The 17378-nt window shown below is 34.8% G+C and overlaps 1 protein-coding gene across 2 annotated transcripts in view; it reads right to left on the reverse strand.

The window, feature by feature from the left end:
• Positions 1-9604, reverse strand: part of CASD1 (CAS1 domain sialic acid O acetyltransferase 1) — a 41547-nt gene extending 31943 nt beyond the window's left edge. The window contains exons 1-3 of one of the 2 annotated variants that reach the window (XM_077765391.1): positions 9512-9604; positions 8593-8713; positions 280-324 (exon numbers count right to left, since the gene is read on the reverse strand). In XM_077765391.1, coding sequence (XP_077621517.1) covers positions 280-324; positions 8593-8713; positions 9512-9534 — 189 coding nt within the window. In that variant the 5' untranslated portion in view covers positions 9535-9604. The remainder of the gene's footprint in view (positions 1-279; positions 325-8592; positions 8714-9511) is intronic. The other variant, XM_077765392.1, reaches the window with a different exon arrangement.
• Positions 9605-17378: the final 7774 nt, after the last annotated feature.

Below are 17378 nucleotides of genomic sequence, written 5' to 3' on the forward strand. Positions count from 1 at the left end.
CAGTATTTAAAAGAAGTCACTGTGACTAGAAATTCAGAAAATCCACATATATTCTTTCATGGATATTAATCCTGAATACCTAGTGGTTTCAAATGAACAAGATGATTATTTCTTGGATTAAAAAATCTGAGAGACCAAATTTTCCATTTTATTACACAAAACTGTGCATACAAGCATTTATTCCATCATTTTACCATTCTCATCTATTCTAAAGACATTAAAATTAACCAATGAATACAGTTTCAACATAACATTTAGTTTCCTATTACATTAACTTACCACTTTAACTGATGCAATCTTGTCTTCAAAAGGAATGTTCCCATGCTGTCATTAAAAAGAGAAAACAAGAAATATTAATGTATAGATTAATTTTATGTAATAATTCTCCCTTCCACTGCTTTTGCTGATTTATTTATGCACTACATCTCAATGATCTACATTCAACCTGAAGGGAAAAAGACTAGCATAAAATACCCAAAAATAAGGAACACTAAATTGTGTATATGTAATTTTTAACATCTAAGATAGAGTTCAAAGATAAAACCTCAACTCCAAACAAGCAGTTATATGAACCTGCCCATAGAAATTATGTTTTTTTGCAAAAGTTGCACATTCCAAGTTAGTCTTAATATTATTATGTAGGCAGAGATGGATTGCTCCTCTGCATTTCCTAAATTTCCACCAGTTAGACAGAACCACATGACTAGTTCTGGCCAACGTAGTGTGGCTAGATGTGATATGGGTCACTCCCACCTGAATTTCTCAGGGTAATTCTCTAGTCTCTGGCTTACCCTGATGCTGAGACTACACAGGCTGACTATTCCACATGGTATAACTAGAAGATGGTACAAATTCCAACAAGCAGGAATCCCTGAATCTTGTCAACACACCTAGCATGCAGCTCTGTTTTGTTAAGATTGTAGAGTGGTTTGTTGCTAAAGCAACATCTAGATTGTTCTCAACAATACACTAGTATCAGTCCTGTCTGAACAGGAGTGCACATATATGGCTCTAGGTTATTTGGGGTTTTATCTTGAAGACTGTATAAATAGTCCAGTTCAATAAAAAAAAAATCAAAGTTTGGAGACACCTTCTTATAACCAAGTATTCCATATAATGAATATAAATTCTTTCAGAGTTAAAACTCTAGAGTGGGGCGGGGGATAGACGTGGTCAAATAAAAAAGGTAATTCTTCCTAAAACCAAGGTTGACATGTCTTAATTTAACCAGACAAATAGTATTAACACTTATATCTCTGTGAAATAAAGCTTATTTTATCAGCATGCTAACTTTTAAAATTCAAGCATCATTTCCCAAAAGGACTCTTGGGACCAACTGTACTTTAAGGTATGTTCTATGAATAGAGTTTCCTTGGTCAAATAAATCTCAGAAATACTGGGTCAGACCAAATCACACAAGTGTTTTCCTTCTACTATCCCATCTGAACTTTGTTAAAATTCTTCTTCAGAGAAATAATGTGTCATGAACTTTCTTCTTCCTCCTTTTGCATAGCTCAGGTAATTCAACTCCATCTCTCTCCTCTTTTGTCTCCTTTATCATTTTAATGTTAACACTTGATATATACAAAAGACTATGTCACATATGTAAGTTAAAAAGCACAGTCAAAATAAATAAGTACTCATGAGTCCATGGCAGAAATCAAAGCACTCTCAACTCACTGAATGACCTACATGGACTTTTCCCTCTTAACTCCTTGCTTCACCCAAAGGAAACACTACTTTGAATTTTGTTTATATTTTGCTTTCTTTTTTATTATACAGTTTTGTCACATGTATATGCATCCTTAAAAGATACATTGTTTAGTGTTATTGGCTTTCTCTCCAACTTTTAATTTCGAGAAGTCTCAAACTTAAAAAAAAGAAAAGAAAAATGTTAAACTTAGAGCAAAACTGACAAAATTATATGAGCACCTAATACTCTATTGTTAACAATTCCTCCACTAGCTTGTCTCTTTCTGCATAGACATATGCATTGTTTTGTTTTGTTTTTTTACTGAACCATATAAAAGCAAAGTGCAAACATAACATTTTACCCTTAAATATATTAGCATGTATTTTCTAAGAACATGGACATTCTCTTACATAACCTCAATACTATAATCCCACCTAAGAAATTTGATATTGATAAAATATTAATCTAATATACAGTCCATGTTCAAATTTCCCTAATTTCCCACTTTTTTCCTCTCTATAGTTCTTCTTATTCTTTTTTTTTTTTAATGTTTATTTATTTTTGAGAGAGACAGAGAGAGGTAGAGACAGAGCATGAGCAGGAGAGGGCAGAGAGAGAGGGAGACACAGATCTGAAGCAGGCTCCTGGCTCTGAGCTGTCAGCACAGAGCCTGACGTGGGGCTCGAACCCACAAACTGTGAGATCATGACCTGAGCTGAAGTCAGGACACTCTACGACTGAGCCACCCAGGTGCCCCTCTCTATAGCTCTTCTATTTTAATCTAGATTTCAACTAAAATCAGAGATTTAGTTGTCATGTCTCTTGAGTCTTTTAATTTAAAACATCCCCTGATNTTATATAAATCAATTAACTTATTATATATTATATTTATATATATACAATACAATCAAATATTGTATTTATTTATTTTTGTAGAGTCTAGGCCAGTTGATAAAATGTACCAAATCTAGGCCATAAGCAGCACTGCCAGTTACCCTCTTGTGCACGTCTCTTACACATGAGTAAGAGTTTCCCTACAGGTTCACTGGCCATACAAACATTCACCCTCACATGATAATGTAAGTTATTTTCTGAAGTGTTTTAATAATTTATATTCTCATCAACAGTTTCAGATACAGAGTCTTTAATAAATCTTGTCAGATTTAATATTTTTTTTGCCACTGTCAAATTTAATTTGTTATATAAGGAGTTATAAAATGGTATTTCACTATGGTCTTAATTTGAATTTCCCTGATTACTAGTGAGGTTAAACATCTTTTACATTTCCTCTTCTGTGAAATGCCTGGCCATGCCTTTCCTCTTTTGTTTCCTATTGGGTTGTCTTTTTTTTTTTTTTTTAATTAATTTGTGATTCTTTATGTCTCTTGGATATATATTATAAATATCTTCTAGTTTGTAGCTTGACTTTTTTCTGTCAGGTATCTTTTGGTGAACAGATACTCTTAATCAAGGTATGTGAATTTATCCATCTTTTATTTTATGGTTAGCACGTTTTGTTTCTTATGTAAGAAACTTTTTCCTACTTGAAGTAATGAAATATTCCCGAGGGCTTTTTTTTTTTTTTTTTCTCTAAAGGTTTAAAAGTTTTGGCTTCCATATTTAAGTTTAAATTCATCTAGAAATGATTTTACTTGATGGCATGGGGTAGGCGTTCCAATTTCACTTTTTTCTCTATATACAACCAACTGTGCCAGATCATTAATTGGATAGACCTTCTTTTCTCCAAGGATTTTTAATGGCATCTCTGTTATTTATGAAGTCTTTGTATATGCATGCATTTATTTTAAAGTTCTATATCCTGTTCTACTGGTTTCTTTATTTAGCTCTACCAATACCATGCTGTCTTAATTATGACACAGTTAAAATCAGTCTTGATACTGGAAATCAGTTTTTTCCACCTTGCTCTTCAGATCTGTGTGGTTATTCTTGGTCCATTGCCCTTCCACATGAAATTTAGAATCAGCTGGTAAAGTTCCACAACATATCCTGTTAGGATTTTACTTGAATTACATTCAACCTATAGATCAACTTAGGAATAACTGACATCTTTACAATATTGATTCTTCCCATTCCAAAATATAGTATATATCTTCCATTTATTTATATCAATTTAAATTTTGTTTACATAAAATTTTTTTTCTGCATACAGATCATCCACATTTGCTAAGCTTGTTCCTATGTACTATACGATTTTTGTTACTTTGCACACAGTATATTTTAAACGTTTTGAACTTATATTCCTGGAGTGTAGTATGCAATTCACTTTTAACAGCTTTATTGAGTTACTATAATTAATTTTTGTATGTTTATCTTAATATGAGTTAACTTGCTGAAATTTTTATTATATCTAGTAATTTTCTATAGATTCTTTAGAGTTTTCTTTGTATATGATTGTATCATATAAAATTCTGAGTCTATCTCTTTCTAATCTTTACATCTTTATCTTTCCTTGGCTAAGGGCCTCCATTACAATACTGAATAGAAGCAGCAATAATGGACAGCCTTGTCCTCTTATTGAGTTTAACATAAATGTGTCTAACATTTCACTATTAGGGATATTTACTGTAGGCTTCTAGAATTTTTATCAGGTTAAGTTAGAATATAAAGGAACTAATCTAATAGAGACAGAATGATACCAATTCTCTGATATTGTTGAGGTTTGCTTAATGACACAACATGTTGTCAAAAAAGGTTCCAATATACTTTGAAAAAATATATATTTGATTTTTTAGTGTCTTCTTTAAGTATTGAGCTGTAAGTTCATAAAATCAGATATGCTTAGTAATTTTGCTTGTCCTATCATTAAATGCATGAGCAGTGAGCAATTCTCTCACTTTGATGGAGGATTTGTCAACTCTTCACTGTAATTACATTAATTTTGCTTTATAAATTTTAAGGTTAATTTATTTCACCTGCGTGAGTTTAAAATGTTAGTGATTTGAAACTTTTGTCATTAAAAAGTATCTGTATGCCTGCTAATACTTTTTTCCTTACAACTGATTTTGTCTCATATTAATATGGCTTATCTTTTTTTATTAAAATTTTTTTAAATGTTTTATTTATTTCTGAGAGAGAATGTGTGAGCCGGGGGGGGTCAGAGAGAGAGGGAGACACAGAATCCGAAACAGGCTCCAGGCTCTGAGCTGAATGTCAGCACAGAGCCCGGTGTGGCGCTCGAACCCACGAACTGTGATCATGACCTGAGCCGAAGTCGGACGCTTAACCCACTAAGCTACCCAGGCACGTCATGACTTATCTTTCTTTAATAAGAATTTGTCTACTAAAACTTTTCTCATTTTTAATTAAAACCTTTCATATTCTTTTGTTTTAGATATGTCTTTTTAAAAGCAGAAAGTTATTTTAAAAACAAATCTGAAAATCTGTGTTTAGCTGAAGAGTTTAGACTACCGCATTTATTTTCATTATAAATGTTTCTATCATCATATCTTTTGATTTTGAGCTCCCTCACACATACATGGGTGTTTTATATATATGGAATATATATAAGCATTGATTTTTACATGTACATATGATTTTTGTATACATATGTGAATGTATGTATATCAGCATGTACATGAGTGTGCATGTGTGTATGTATGTATGGGACACTATTTGGCATTAGATGAGTTTGGTTTTAAATTTTTGTTCTTCTGATTTGGAATTCACACACCCTAATTCTTTTTAGTCTTTGCTCTTGAAATTTTACTATCATCTTTAACTTAAGTTCTAAAGTAAGATAGCATTTTAAAGAGTAAAGAGGACATTAGAAAACTGTGATCATCTCCCTCTGACTTACAAGCTATTATTGGCTACTTCTTTAATACAGTTTTTTAAGTAAAGTGCAAAAAGAATTATTATTTTCTGTAGACAGCGTTTGTTTAGATTTACATACATGTTTAGGATTTTCCTTAACATTGCTTCTTACATTTCAGATAATTTTTTTCTGAATTACTTCCCTTCTTCCTGAAGTTTAGCCTTTAAAAAATCCTTTACTGTAAGTCTGTCTAGTAATAAACCCTCATCACTTTTGTTAATCTGAAAATGTTCTAAATTTCAAGAAGAGACATTTATATATTAGGTACACAGTACAATTTTAGTTTGAAATTTACTTTCTCTCAGAAGCTTAGAGCTATTATTCTAGTGTCTTCTTGTTTCCATTATTACTATTGAGAAATACGCTGGCCCAAAGCTTAGTTTTCTACATACAGAGCACTGCAACAATTGGCATCTGTCTTCAGGTCAGTCTGAACCCCTACTTAGTATCTACTATCACTGTTCCCATCTCTGGTTTGACTCACAGTTTGTTGCTTTTGGGGGGAGTATGTCCCATTTCCTCCAAGTCTAGAAATACATCAGCAAGTTTTTGTTGTTGTTATTTTAAATCTAGGATCTAGTTGGTTTGAGGTAGAAGGGGCCCCCAGAGTATCTAGTTTGCCCTCTGGCTGAAAGCAACACAGTTTGCTATTTTACTGCAAGACTTCCAAGTTTTTAACATCCTAGCCTAAATTAAAATCAGCAAAAAGTGGATATGACATCCAGCCCTGCCCAAACTTATTTAACCACAGCTCCCACAGAACTAGTCTACAAAACAGAACTTGAGAAAAGTCCTGCTCTTTAAAATTCTTTTCGCCTTGGGGCGCCAGGATGGATCAGTCGGTTAAGCGTCTGACTTTGGCTCAGGTCATGATCTCATCATTCACGGGTTTGAGCCTGGTGTCGGGCTCTGTGCTGACAGCTCAGAGCCTGAAGTCTGCTTTGGATTCTGTGTCTCCCTCTCACTCTGCCCCTCCCATGCTCACTTTCTGTCTCTCAAAAATGAATAAACGTTAAAAAATAAATAAATAAATAAATAAAATTATTTTTGCCTCAACACAGAAAAGAAAAAAATTCAAACAAAGAACTATCTTCAATACTTCTATTCTACCCAAACTAACCCACACCAAGGCTAAAATAATAACAACAATAATCAGCTTATACAATATGCCAGGCTGGGTGAGGCATAAGACATGTATTTAAAGAATAATAATGATAATATGTAATCTATGTCTTCAAGGTGATCAGAGACAAGAGAACTAAATAAAATACATTTTGGCAAATGCTCCACTAGCAGTTTGAACTAGTTTCTCAGTAAATGTCTATGACAAACTGTCTTTGTTTCTCTTTAAAATGCATATACACTTAAAGGTATCTGGTTTGATAACTGTGGGCTAACTGGGCACCTCTAGAAAACAACAATTAGAAACCTCAGTGTTATAACTAGGGCTCAGAAACAATGTACCATATTGTGCCCACTTAGGGCTGTAAACTAAACCATTATAGTTTTTTCAACTAACTGTTGCCAAATCCATTATTCCAAATTTCAGAAACTCATACTATTCTATAGAAGAAATACTAAAACTGTTTCTTTGAAGTCAGAAATTTCTCTAATTTCTAAAAGTTCATTCACATTTTTTTACTTTAAATCATGATGATCTCATATAATTAAATAGTTCCAACTCCTCTGTATAATTTTATGTATATAATTACCAATGAAGAATACATTTACAGATATCAAATTAAATGAAAAGCTGACTTTACCATTTTCCATTATTCATATTTAAAATCTATAAGAGCCTTTCCTACCGGACAAAATTTCTGATAGCTGATGGACTCTTCTCAAAAGGAACAGTTCCCAAGGATTTAGTACCCACTACCATCATGACTATGGGACTAGATATTTCAGTTGTGAAGTCGCTAATTTTCAACTCCTTACCACAGGGCAGGTTGAGGTGAACGGGGAGATTTTCATCATAGAACCATGAGCTATCCTCCCTATAATTTTGAACTTTCTTGTGTTTCACTTTTCTCTCCTTGCTATTGCTCACTAACGATCATACACAGTTGAAGACAGGGATTAGACCTTTGGATCACTTAAAAATGTATAAAAAGAAAGATGCGATGATTCATAAAATATTAACTAAGCAACAAATTAATTAACAAATATATATAGAGAGATCCATTCTTATTAGTTTTCGAAGAAAGATATATTTTTAAAATCAGAAATTTTCTATGAAAATAGCAAATATTTGTTGCATTGTTGTTTAAATTATATAGCATACCTGCCCAATGCCAGTAAAGTTGCAGAAAATTAGGTCCTAATGGGCACCGCCAATAACAGTATAAATGAAAATAGCTTAGCAATATAATCAATAATTTTTAAACTAGATCTTTTAACCTAATATTTCTCTCATAGGGATTCCATCTACAGAAATAATTAAAAAAGCAAAGTTTTCACAGAAAGATGTAATTGAGAATGTCCTTTCATAAACTGCAAAAGTAAAAAAAAAATAGAAAACTATGAGAAGTTAAGAAAAAAGAAAATTATAAATTACATCATATCATCAATAACGTGTTGCCATTATGAAGAGACTTACATTGATTATGTAATAACACCATGAATTATGATAAATGGTGGAAGCAAGACATAAAATTGTACATGCTAAAAGATTATTATTATTATTTTAAAGAGACTGAAAAGATATATGGCAAAATATGAAAATAAGAATAAGGGATATTTGCTCTTAGGTTTCTTTCCAAGGAATTCTAAAGAAAAATTTTCCATTGAAAGAACTTATCATTTCTGAAAATCAGAAGTTTAAGGCAATAAAAGGTTTACTAATCTGTTACCCACCACTTGTTTTTCTTACATTCCCCATTATGTTCTCCATGATTTTCTCCATCATCCTTTTTTCTTTCCACCTTTCACAAAACCAAAGTAATAAAACTTTTATTGTTCTTTCTTTTTATCATTCTTTATTATGAAAAGACATATTCCTCCTATAACTATTCAGGTGGTTAACCTGTAAAATACCCTAATGAAGAGAATAGGTAAGTTTTACCTTATTTCCTTCTTCTTTGAATTGGGGATTAATTATTTTTACAAAAGAATAAAACAACTGACGAATTCTGGAATCTCCAATAAATGCAATATGTTTATCTACAAGACAGTTCTTTGCTTCACTGAAATCAACAAAGAAACATTAATTACAATAAGTAAAATCAGCATGTTGGCATTTCAAAGCACAGTTTGTGAAGAAAGTAGTACAGAATCATCATACATATAGTTATGTTGTTTTAGAAATAGGTGGCCAGGTTTGTTTAACAAACCGGCCCATGGATGATCAACTAACTCTCAATAATTACAGCCCCCATTTATTAAGTGTTGAATATGTACTCTAAGTATATTAAATGTTTTATATCCATTATCTAAGAATAACTCCATGAGGTAGCTATCCAAGTCCTAAAGCTAGAGTCCTCTCAAGGGCTATTTATTGCCTTGAGCCTGATTGTCCCTCACCTGAGATAAAGAAGCTTGGACAAAATTCTTCCCTGGATGTTTTTGGCAGGAATCTTCATTTGGACTCACTCCCATCCCTACACTTTGTTAACAATTCTCTACCATAATATACAGAAATACCATATAGTATTTCCTTTGCTTCATCAACCCCTCTCCATTAGTTATTAAAACTTATCCTCGAAAGGTGCCAGGTGGCTCAGGTAGTTCAGTGTCTGACTCTTGATTTCTGCTCAGGTAATGACCTCATGATTCATGAGTTTGAGCCCCGTGTCTCACTCTGCGCTGAAAGCCCGGAGCCTGGAGCTTACTTCAGATTCTGTATCTCCCTCACTCTCCGCCTCCCCTCCACTCATGCACATGCTCTTTCTCTCTCTCAAAAATAAATAAATAAGCAAACATTAAAAAAAAAAAAAGGCCTATCTGAGAACAGAAAAAACAACAACAAAATGAAGGCAATTTACCTGATTTTGTATTTATGCATCATGCAACTGTGAGGTTGCCAAACTTTCTCTCCAAGAAATCTGCCACTTGAGAGAAGGTATTCACATGAATCATTGCCTACAACAGTTAAACAAATGGTATTGTAAACAATAGTTGTATTTTTATACATTGATTATCTGACCCCATGTAAGCTCTCTGAGATGAGCAAGTACAGTTTTCTATTCTTCATTGTACCTTCTCAGTACATTAATTACTCATTCATGAGAGGCATAGTAAATACCAATACATTAACATTCAGGAGGAGAAGAGCCACTAATGACAGATGCTTTACTATAGAAGATAAAAGAGACTCCTAACTCTTAAATGCTATATTCACTGCTTTGGCAGTGACTTCTGTTTCAGGTTTTCTTTCTAGGGATATCATCTCAACCACAAACTAGCCCTTACCTGTTTACCACTCCTAGTTGGGAAGGAAAAGCTTAAGGAATAAAAGAGAAAACTTTGGAAATGACTTCCTATTCAACTATTACAACATATAGTGCATTTGCACATCTGGAAATGCAGTAATTAAAATATTTTTTAAATCTACTCCTTGATTCTCACAACTTCTCTGTGAAGAAGTATGCTACCCCTATTCTGTAAATGCGCATACAGAGAAAAAGATTTATTCATGAACTTCTTATTGAGGTCACTAAAACTTCATCCTTTTTTAATTTATAAAGTACAATAAAACTATGTTAGCTACATGGTGGCTGAAGGTACACAGGATCAGTATCAATAACAAGTGTAGATTTCAGTTATTAACATTCAGCCTGTCTACCTCTCTTAACGTTCTTGCTTTCCTTTCTGGTGATAAACCAACTCCTCCCAGTTTGGTTGGGACTGTCACAGTTTCACATAGAAAGTCCCACATCTGGGAAACACTCAGTCCTATGTAAGAGGGGAGGTGTTCACCCTATTTCCCATGGCCATTTTATTGTACATTAGCTGAAATGACTGAAAGAGTTTAAAGGGGAGTTGGAAATGTTAAAAAAGTCCAAATATGTCAAATGGATAAGAGAAAATGAGATATTTCGAATAACCATAGAGTTATAATCAAATACACATATTATTTAAATTAATCTCTAGTTCTTTACTAACAGTCATCAGCAAGCTCTATTTGTTTCACAGTTAGTTACGGTCAGGGTGGAGAAGCTCTACAGAACAAAAATGGTACTGAATCACTCAGGGTGGGGATAGGGAAGACCCAAAGATATTTAAAGAATACATGTCTTTTCTCAGTCTGTTTATCCATTTATCTGGCCAATATACAGATAAAAGGTGATACAAATATAAGACAGGTATGCATAAATAATGAAACTGTTGTTATTTCAGTGTCATAAATTCTAAAATAGAACACGTAGGGAAAGTGAAGATACTGCATCGTTGTGTTGGTAGAAAACTGGATAAGGAAAACAGAATACCAATTATTAAAATTTTGCAATTATATATATAGGCTGTGCAAGGTTTTATTTTTTTTTTTTTGTATTTCAAGGATTTTTTAATAACCTCTCTAAGGAAACTATAAATAATCAGTTCTTAATTTTTTCCAATTATTAAAAACTAATTCTAGTTCAAAAAAACAAAATTAAGCTACATAAATAATCAAGAAGGAGTAAAGAAAAGATTATAGGAACACACACTTAAGTTCTTTTTCTAAAAATATCCTGGGCATGCCTGGGTGGCTCAGTTGGTTGAGAATCCAACTCTTGATTTTGCCTCAGTCATGGTCCCAGGATGTGGGATGGAGCCCTGCATGGGGCTCCATACTGAGAGTGGAGCCTCATTGGGATTTTCTCTCTCCCAATGCCCCTCTCTCCCAGGTTGCATTTTCTCTCTAAAATAACAAAACAAACAAACAAACAAATCCTTCTGCTATATTCTTTTATAATGGTTCTACAGAAAAATACTATTAAAACTCTAGTAAAGGGGTGCCTGGGTAGCTCAGGCGATTGGCCATCCAATTCTTGATTTTGGCTCAAGTCATGATTTCATAGTTTGTGGGATTGAACTCTGCGATGGGCTCTGAGCTGACAGCATGGAGACTGCAGACTGCTTAGGATTCTCTCTCTCCCTCTTTCTGCTCCTGTCCCCGGCTCTCTCAAAATAAATAAATTAACTTAAAAAAAATCTAGTAAATGTTTAAAATTAGAATGGAAATTCCATATTTATAGCATGTCTACCTCTTTAAGTACATCTATAAACCAAGTAAAAAGTTAGTATTATCTATTTTCTAAAAAAGTTATAAGAAGTTGCAAATAACTCAGTATTAATTATATGGACTTTTTCTTCCCTTTCTTTCTCCCTTCCTTTTGTTGTTGCTATTATTTGATTTTTGTTTTTTGATAGAACTTTAAACAGAAACACACCTTACCAATCTACATTATGTGGGATTATGTTACTGTTAATTATAAGAGTTATCAGTATGGTTTTGTGGAGATGGAAGTACCATGCCAACATCTTAAAATAACCAGTCTCTCTCCACCAGAAAATGTGTTTAAAAATGCAAAGTTCTGGGGCGCTTGAGTGGCTCAGTCGGTTGAACGTCTTGACTTTGGCTCAGGTCATGATCTCACAGCTTGTGGGTTCGAGCCCCACGTCAGGCTCTGTGCTGACAGCTCAGAGCGTGGAGCCTGCTTCAGATTCTGTCTCTCTCTCTCTCTCTCTCTCTCTCTCTCTCACTCTGCCCCGCCCTGGCTCAATGCTCTGTCTCTGTCTCTCTCTCAAGAATAAATAAAAAATATTTTAAAAAAATAAAATAAAAATAAAAATGCAGGTTCTTTTTCTTTTTTCCTCAATACTACTACTCACACATTGTTTTTCAGTAGTTCAGCCAGTGGGAAATAGCACTTCTAAACTGATGAACCCAAATTAGAATACCAACAAAAAACAACCAAAACAATAGACCAGCAAAACAGATTTGAAGTTGTCACTAACCAAAAGGCACTATAAACATAGTATTTTAGAGACTACTAGTCTTTCCAGGAAAGAAAGTTCTAATTTGCTAATGAATGCTAGTTGGTGATGACTCTTCTTAATATATTTTATAATGCAAAGTTTTTTCTTAGTAATCTTTGTATCTTAAATTAATACTCTCTGTATCATATCAGTTAAGCTCAGTCAGAAGACAGAAATTGCACTGCTATTTTAATAGAGAGAATCTAATATAAAGAATTATTAGAAAAGCAAAAGAACTCCTAACTAGACATCTAAAAAGGCAAGAGACTTCTTTATACTTGCCAGAAAGATAATAAAAATAGTGGTGATAATAACTACTATTATAATCTGATTGAAAATAAATGAACTTAATTTAGAAAAGAAAACTCCCACAAAATTCCACAGTCAGAAACAAGTTCTTTTTTCCTGAGAAGGAAATGCTTCTGGACCAAATCACTAAATGTAATCTAGATGTTAAAATAAGTTAACATGCCACATCTTCATCATGCATACTAAGTATATGTAAATATCTGCTGGCACACACTTCCCTTTCCAAATTTACCCAGAAAAAACCCAAACAAAAGAAAACAAAATATCCCAGTCATTATTTTCAATTGCCTTCTATAATTTTGATAGCTGCTTTAAAACAACCAGCATGAGATGCAAGTTGCCAAGTCCTCAGATAAATCAAGCCAGGAACACAATAAAAACAAACAACCCCCCCCCCCAAAAAAAAAAAAAAACAACTAAAGGGAAAGAATTATCTACTTCAGCTATCTCTGATACTAGATTATCTAGATGAATGGCTGTGTCTTCCTCTTCATTCTATTACCTTAACCATAAGCATGGCTAAGTCTTGGGTTTTTATACACGAATTTTCTGTATTAGAAAGATACTAAAAGTAAACAAAATAAGTAAAAAGACAAATTTTTAAAAAGCTGAAAAACAAAATGTAACTACTAAAGAAAACACCTAATGTGTTAAATAAACCATAGCTTATATTTTCCTTTGAATAGAATATCTCTGGCATACAGCACCTCTAGACTGGCTGAATCATCCTACCAAAGCTATCTGTTTATTACTAACAACCATGAAAATATTGGATCATAAAGTTTTTAACATGATTTGTAAAATACTTTGTTTGCCTAAAATTCAGCAAGGTTACACTTTGGTCTGTGCTGAAAAATCACTGTTTACATTTTTCTTTTGACAAACTAGGAGTGCCACACATAAGTGGCATCTTATAGATCAGGATCTTTCCGGGAAAGAAAGAAAAGGCTAAGAGGCCTGGAGTTGCTCCTTTCTTACTTTTAATTTCTGAAGCTTTGAACTCATTTTTCTCCAAAACATGCAATAATATTCAATACTTGCATTTAATAGGCCCAGTGATAGAAAGGAATTACATTTCAACAAACGTAAAGCATTCGAGACCAGTTTACTTTATCAATTAAAAAATTAAAAATTATCCAGATTGGAATTACCCTTAAGGCTACTGATACTGGCCTCTTGTCACAGAAATGATGTTTTCAATCTGTAATCACAATAGTAATGGACATTTTGTAATTTAGTACTGCTAGAAATTGAGAAAATTTAGAAAAAATTTAGTTAATAGGGTTATTTAATATGTTTCTACTATTTTATGTAAAAGGAATATTAATAATGAAAAAACCCTCTATTTTCTAAATTTAGGATCAGAACATGCTATTAGAACATGAAATTCAATTAAAACCAAAAGAACCAAATCAAAGGAAAAAAACAGGACTTCGAAAAATAAGAAAAGACTTGGACAATCTATTTATCCAATTATTGTTTATGGAGTTTCTCATGTGTGTTAAGTTCTGATGATTTAAAGATGACTAAAATATCCTTAGAAGCTCAGAGTTCATGTGGGGGAGATGGATACAAATTATTACAATACAACATAAGTATGTACTAATTGCTATAGAAACAGTGAATTCCTAACTCTTACTTCTGTGGTGGTGACATTTGAACCAGACCCTGAGAAAAATCTGTACTTTCTTTTAAGGAGGGAGGTCACTGCAGGCAGAGAAAATCAGGTATCTGACATATGTAAAAAGGGCAAAGCATATTTAGACTGTGAGCCTGAAGTTTAGAAAGAAGGAAAAAGATAAACATAGGTAGGTAATAAAAAGCTGGTCAGGTTTTGAAGTTGTATACATGCAACTTTCAGAAAATCACTTTACTGGAAAAAGAAGGGGAAAACTCTTGGCTGGTACTATGAGGTTGAATTAGTGTTTCTAAATGATTTAACCCGTATCCCTCTGGAAAATGCTTTCTCACTCCATCTTCTATATATCGCCACTGTCTAAGAAGCTCTGAGAAAGGCAGTCTATAACCTACTGGCATGAGGCAGACTAACTGGGTTGTAAATCCTAGCTCAGTCATTGACTAATTGTGTGTCCTTAGGCAACTTAACCTCTCATGCCTCATCTTTAAAATGTAAATAATACTGTAATTTGCTGCATCTAAGACCATTGATTATAAGACACATCATTATTTTATGTAACACTAGAAAAAATGTTATCAATTAAACTTTGACATGCAATAAAGTTTTAAAAATTCATCCTGATTACAGAGATGTCAAAAGTGGGGGGTGGGGTAGAGGATGAAATATTGTAATTTTATAAACTTCACAGAATGGCTGTAAAGAAAAAAGGAGATAAAACATGTAAAACCCTTAATAAAACAACATCTGACATGTAATAAGTCCTCAATGTGGTGTTCGCCAAGCTTTACTTTCTGTTGTATATAATGCTTTCTTTACTTTCTATAATTTGTAAAGCAAGAGATACTGAATATGTGTATTCAAACTGGATTCCCTCTACCTTGCCTGAGGCATACTCATACCCACACACTACACACTTTAATATTACGCCTAAGCCTCTTATCTAATATAAGGTCCTTATTCTAAAGATTTATGATATTGTGATTCAAGTGTAGGGTTATATCTGTGTGAAGGGCACTACATTTCACTCAGTTTGACACTGCCAAAGTATGAGGATGTCTAAAAACTTGCTGGTGCGATCATTATTTTTCCCAAACAGTCCCTGGCTCAAGTTCTTGACATTCAGTCTGGGCAAGCACACACACCAGGTGTACTGCTTCACACTCAAGGCACTGAAGCACCTACAGAAGCCGATGACTAGCTTCTGGAAGAGGCTTTATAAACAACCCCAGATTGCTACACTGACTCATAAGGTTCCATCTGACATTCTATTTTCCCTTCTGATGATAGATTTTGAAAGGATGAAATATATAATCTAAATATAATAATTACCATCCAAGCTTATCAAAAGATAAAAGCACAATATAAAAAATGGAGGGAGGATTAGATGTTTGCCTTTCTCACTACAGCACCACAGTTACATTTACCTTCACCACCAATCACATAGACAAAATTGAGTGAGAGTACTGTCATCTTACAGACAAGACTGAGTTAGATTACTGTCATCTTATACCAAACTAACATAAAGTGATTAATAGTAGTCAGAAAATTTTCTTCAAAACGACCACAAATTAATGCATCAACATTACTAGTTTTATTTTGTATATCAAAGTGTCTGACTTCTGTCACAGCCACTGCAGATGAACCAAAACCCTGCCAGATCACATGACTGCCATCTATAGGAGGCTGAAGAAGAAAGGCTGAAGGGTATAAAGAATGTATCTTTTAAAATCGATTTAATGCATTCATATAAAGAGCTATTCATCCAGTATGGTACTAGAGTATGAGATTTTTAATCCTCAAGAATTGGAGAAAACAAAGCAGCAAAACTGATCAAAATGTCCTACATTTGAAATGTCTCCTGGGGGGGCGCCTGGGTGGCTTAGTCGGTTAAGCGTCCGACTTNAAACATTTGAAATGTCTCCTGGGATGAGAACAGAGCTCAGATTCCAGCACCCCGTTTACTGGATATTTTGCCAAAGTGGGTGTGAAGTTAAATGGCAAAAGCGTTAAATGTGCACCTGTCCATTACCCATTACATCTTGACCAATTAATCTCACAGTCGCAAAGAGCTGTCCAGATAATGGTTTCGATAATACTAAGAGCCAAAAATAAAAGATCCTATCATTATTAATTTCTCTCAGCTTGTCAGCCTCTCTTCTAGTGGTATTTTAACAGAGAAAATTTAAAAAAAAATCAACAAGGACAAGTAAATATCCCTTGATTACTGAAAGATAACTCGTTCTGAAATAAGGAGGTCATATTTCCTTTCCCCCTTTACACCAATTTCAAAACCCACATTGAAGGCCTCCTTTCAAACAGCTTCCAACGTTAATTTCCTTGCCCACCTCGACTCCGGACAACCCAGAACTTCAAATATCTGCCCCACTGCCTTTACTTTGTAAAAAGTGTGCAATCAGAACCCTTTAAACGTTTCTGAATCACAGAGGCTGGGTGACACCTCCTCCATTTGGCCAAGGGCATCTTCTGCCAGCTGTCGCCCCCGCGGCAGAAGAAAATGGGGCGGCCCTTTTCGCTGTCCAACAACAGCTCGGCTTAGCAGTACCGGGCAGAGGCCCGATTAAACAAAGGCGAAAGAGCCAGACCCCAGGGCGCAGAAATCCACGACCTCAACTCCGGGCAGAGGTGCCCGCTTGCAGGGCGGCCTCCGCCTTCGGCAGCCCGGGCTGGCCCCCCGAGGGCCGCGGGCCCGACCGCCTGCGCTCGAACCCCGGGCCTGGCGTTAACTACCCCGGCCCAGTTCGCACTGGAGCTCGGACCCAGGCAGCACCTCGCGCCAGGCCCGGGTCGGCTGCCCGAACGCAGCGCAGGCGGCTCAGGGGGCGCCAGGAGCACGGGCCCAAGGCCAGGGGCGGCCCGCACTAGGGTCCGCTCGCTCGGCCAGGGGAGCCGGGCCCGCGGCCGGGGCCCCCCGGGGGCACGTG

The sequence above is a fragment of the Crocuta crocuta genome, unplaced genomic scaffold, assembly GCF_008692635.1.
Source record: "Crocuta crocuta isolate KB4526 unplaced genomic scaffold, BGI_CrCroc_1.0 scaffold14, whole genome shotgun sequence".
NCBI classification, from domain to species: domain Eukaryota; kingdom Metazoa; phylum Chordata; class Mammalia; order Carnivora; family Hyaenidae; genus Crocuta; species Crocuta crocuta.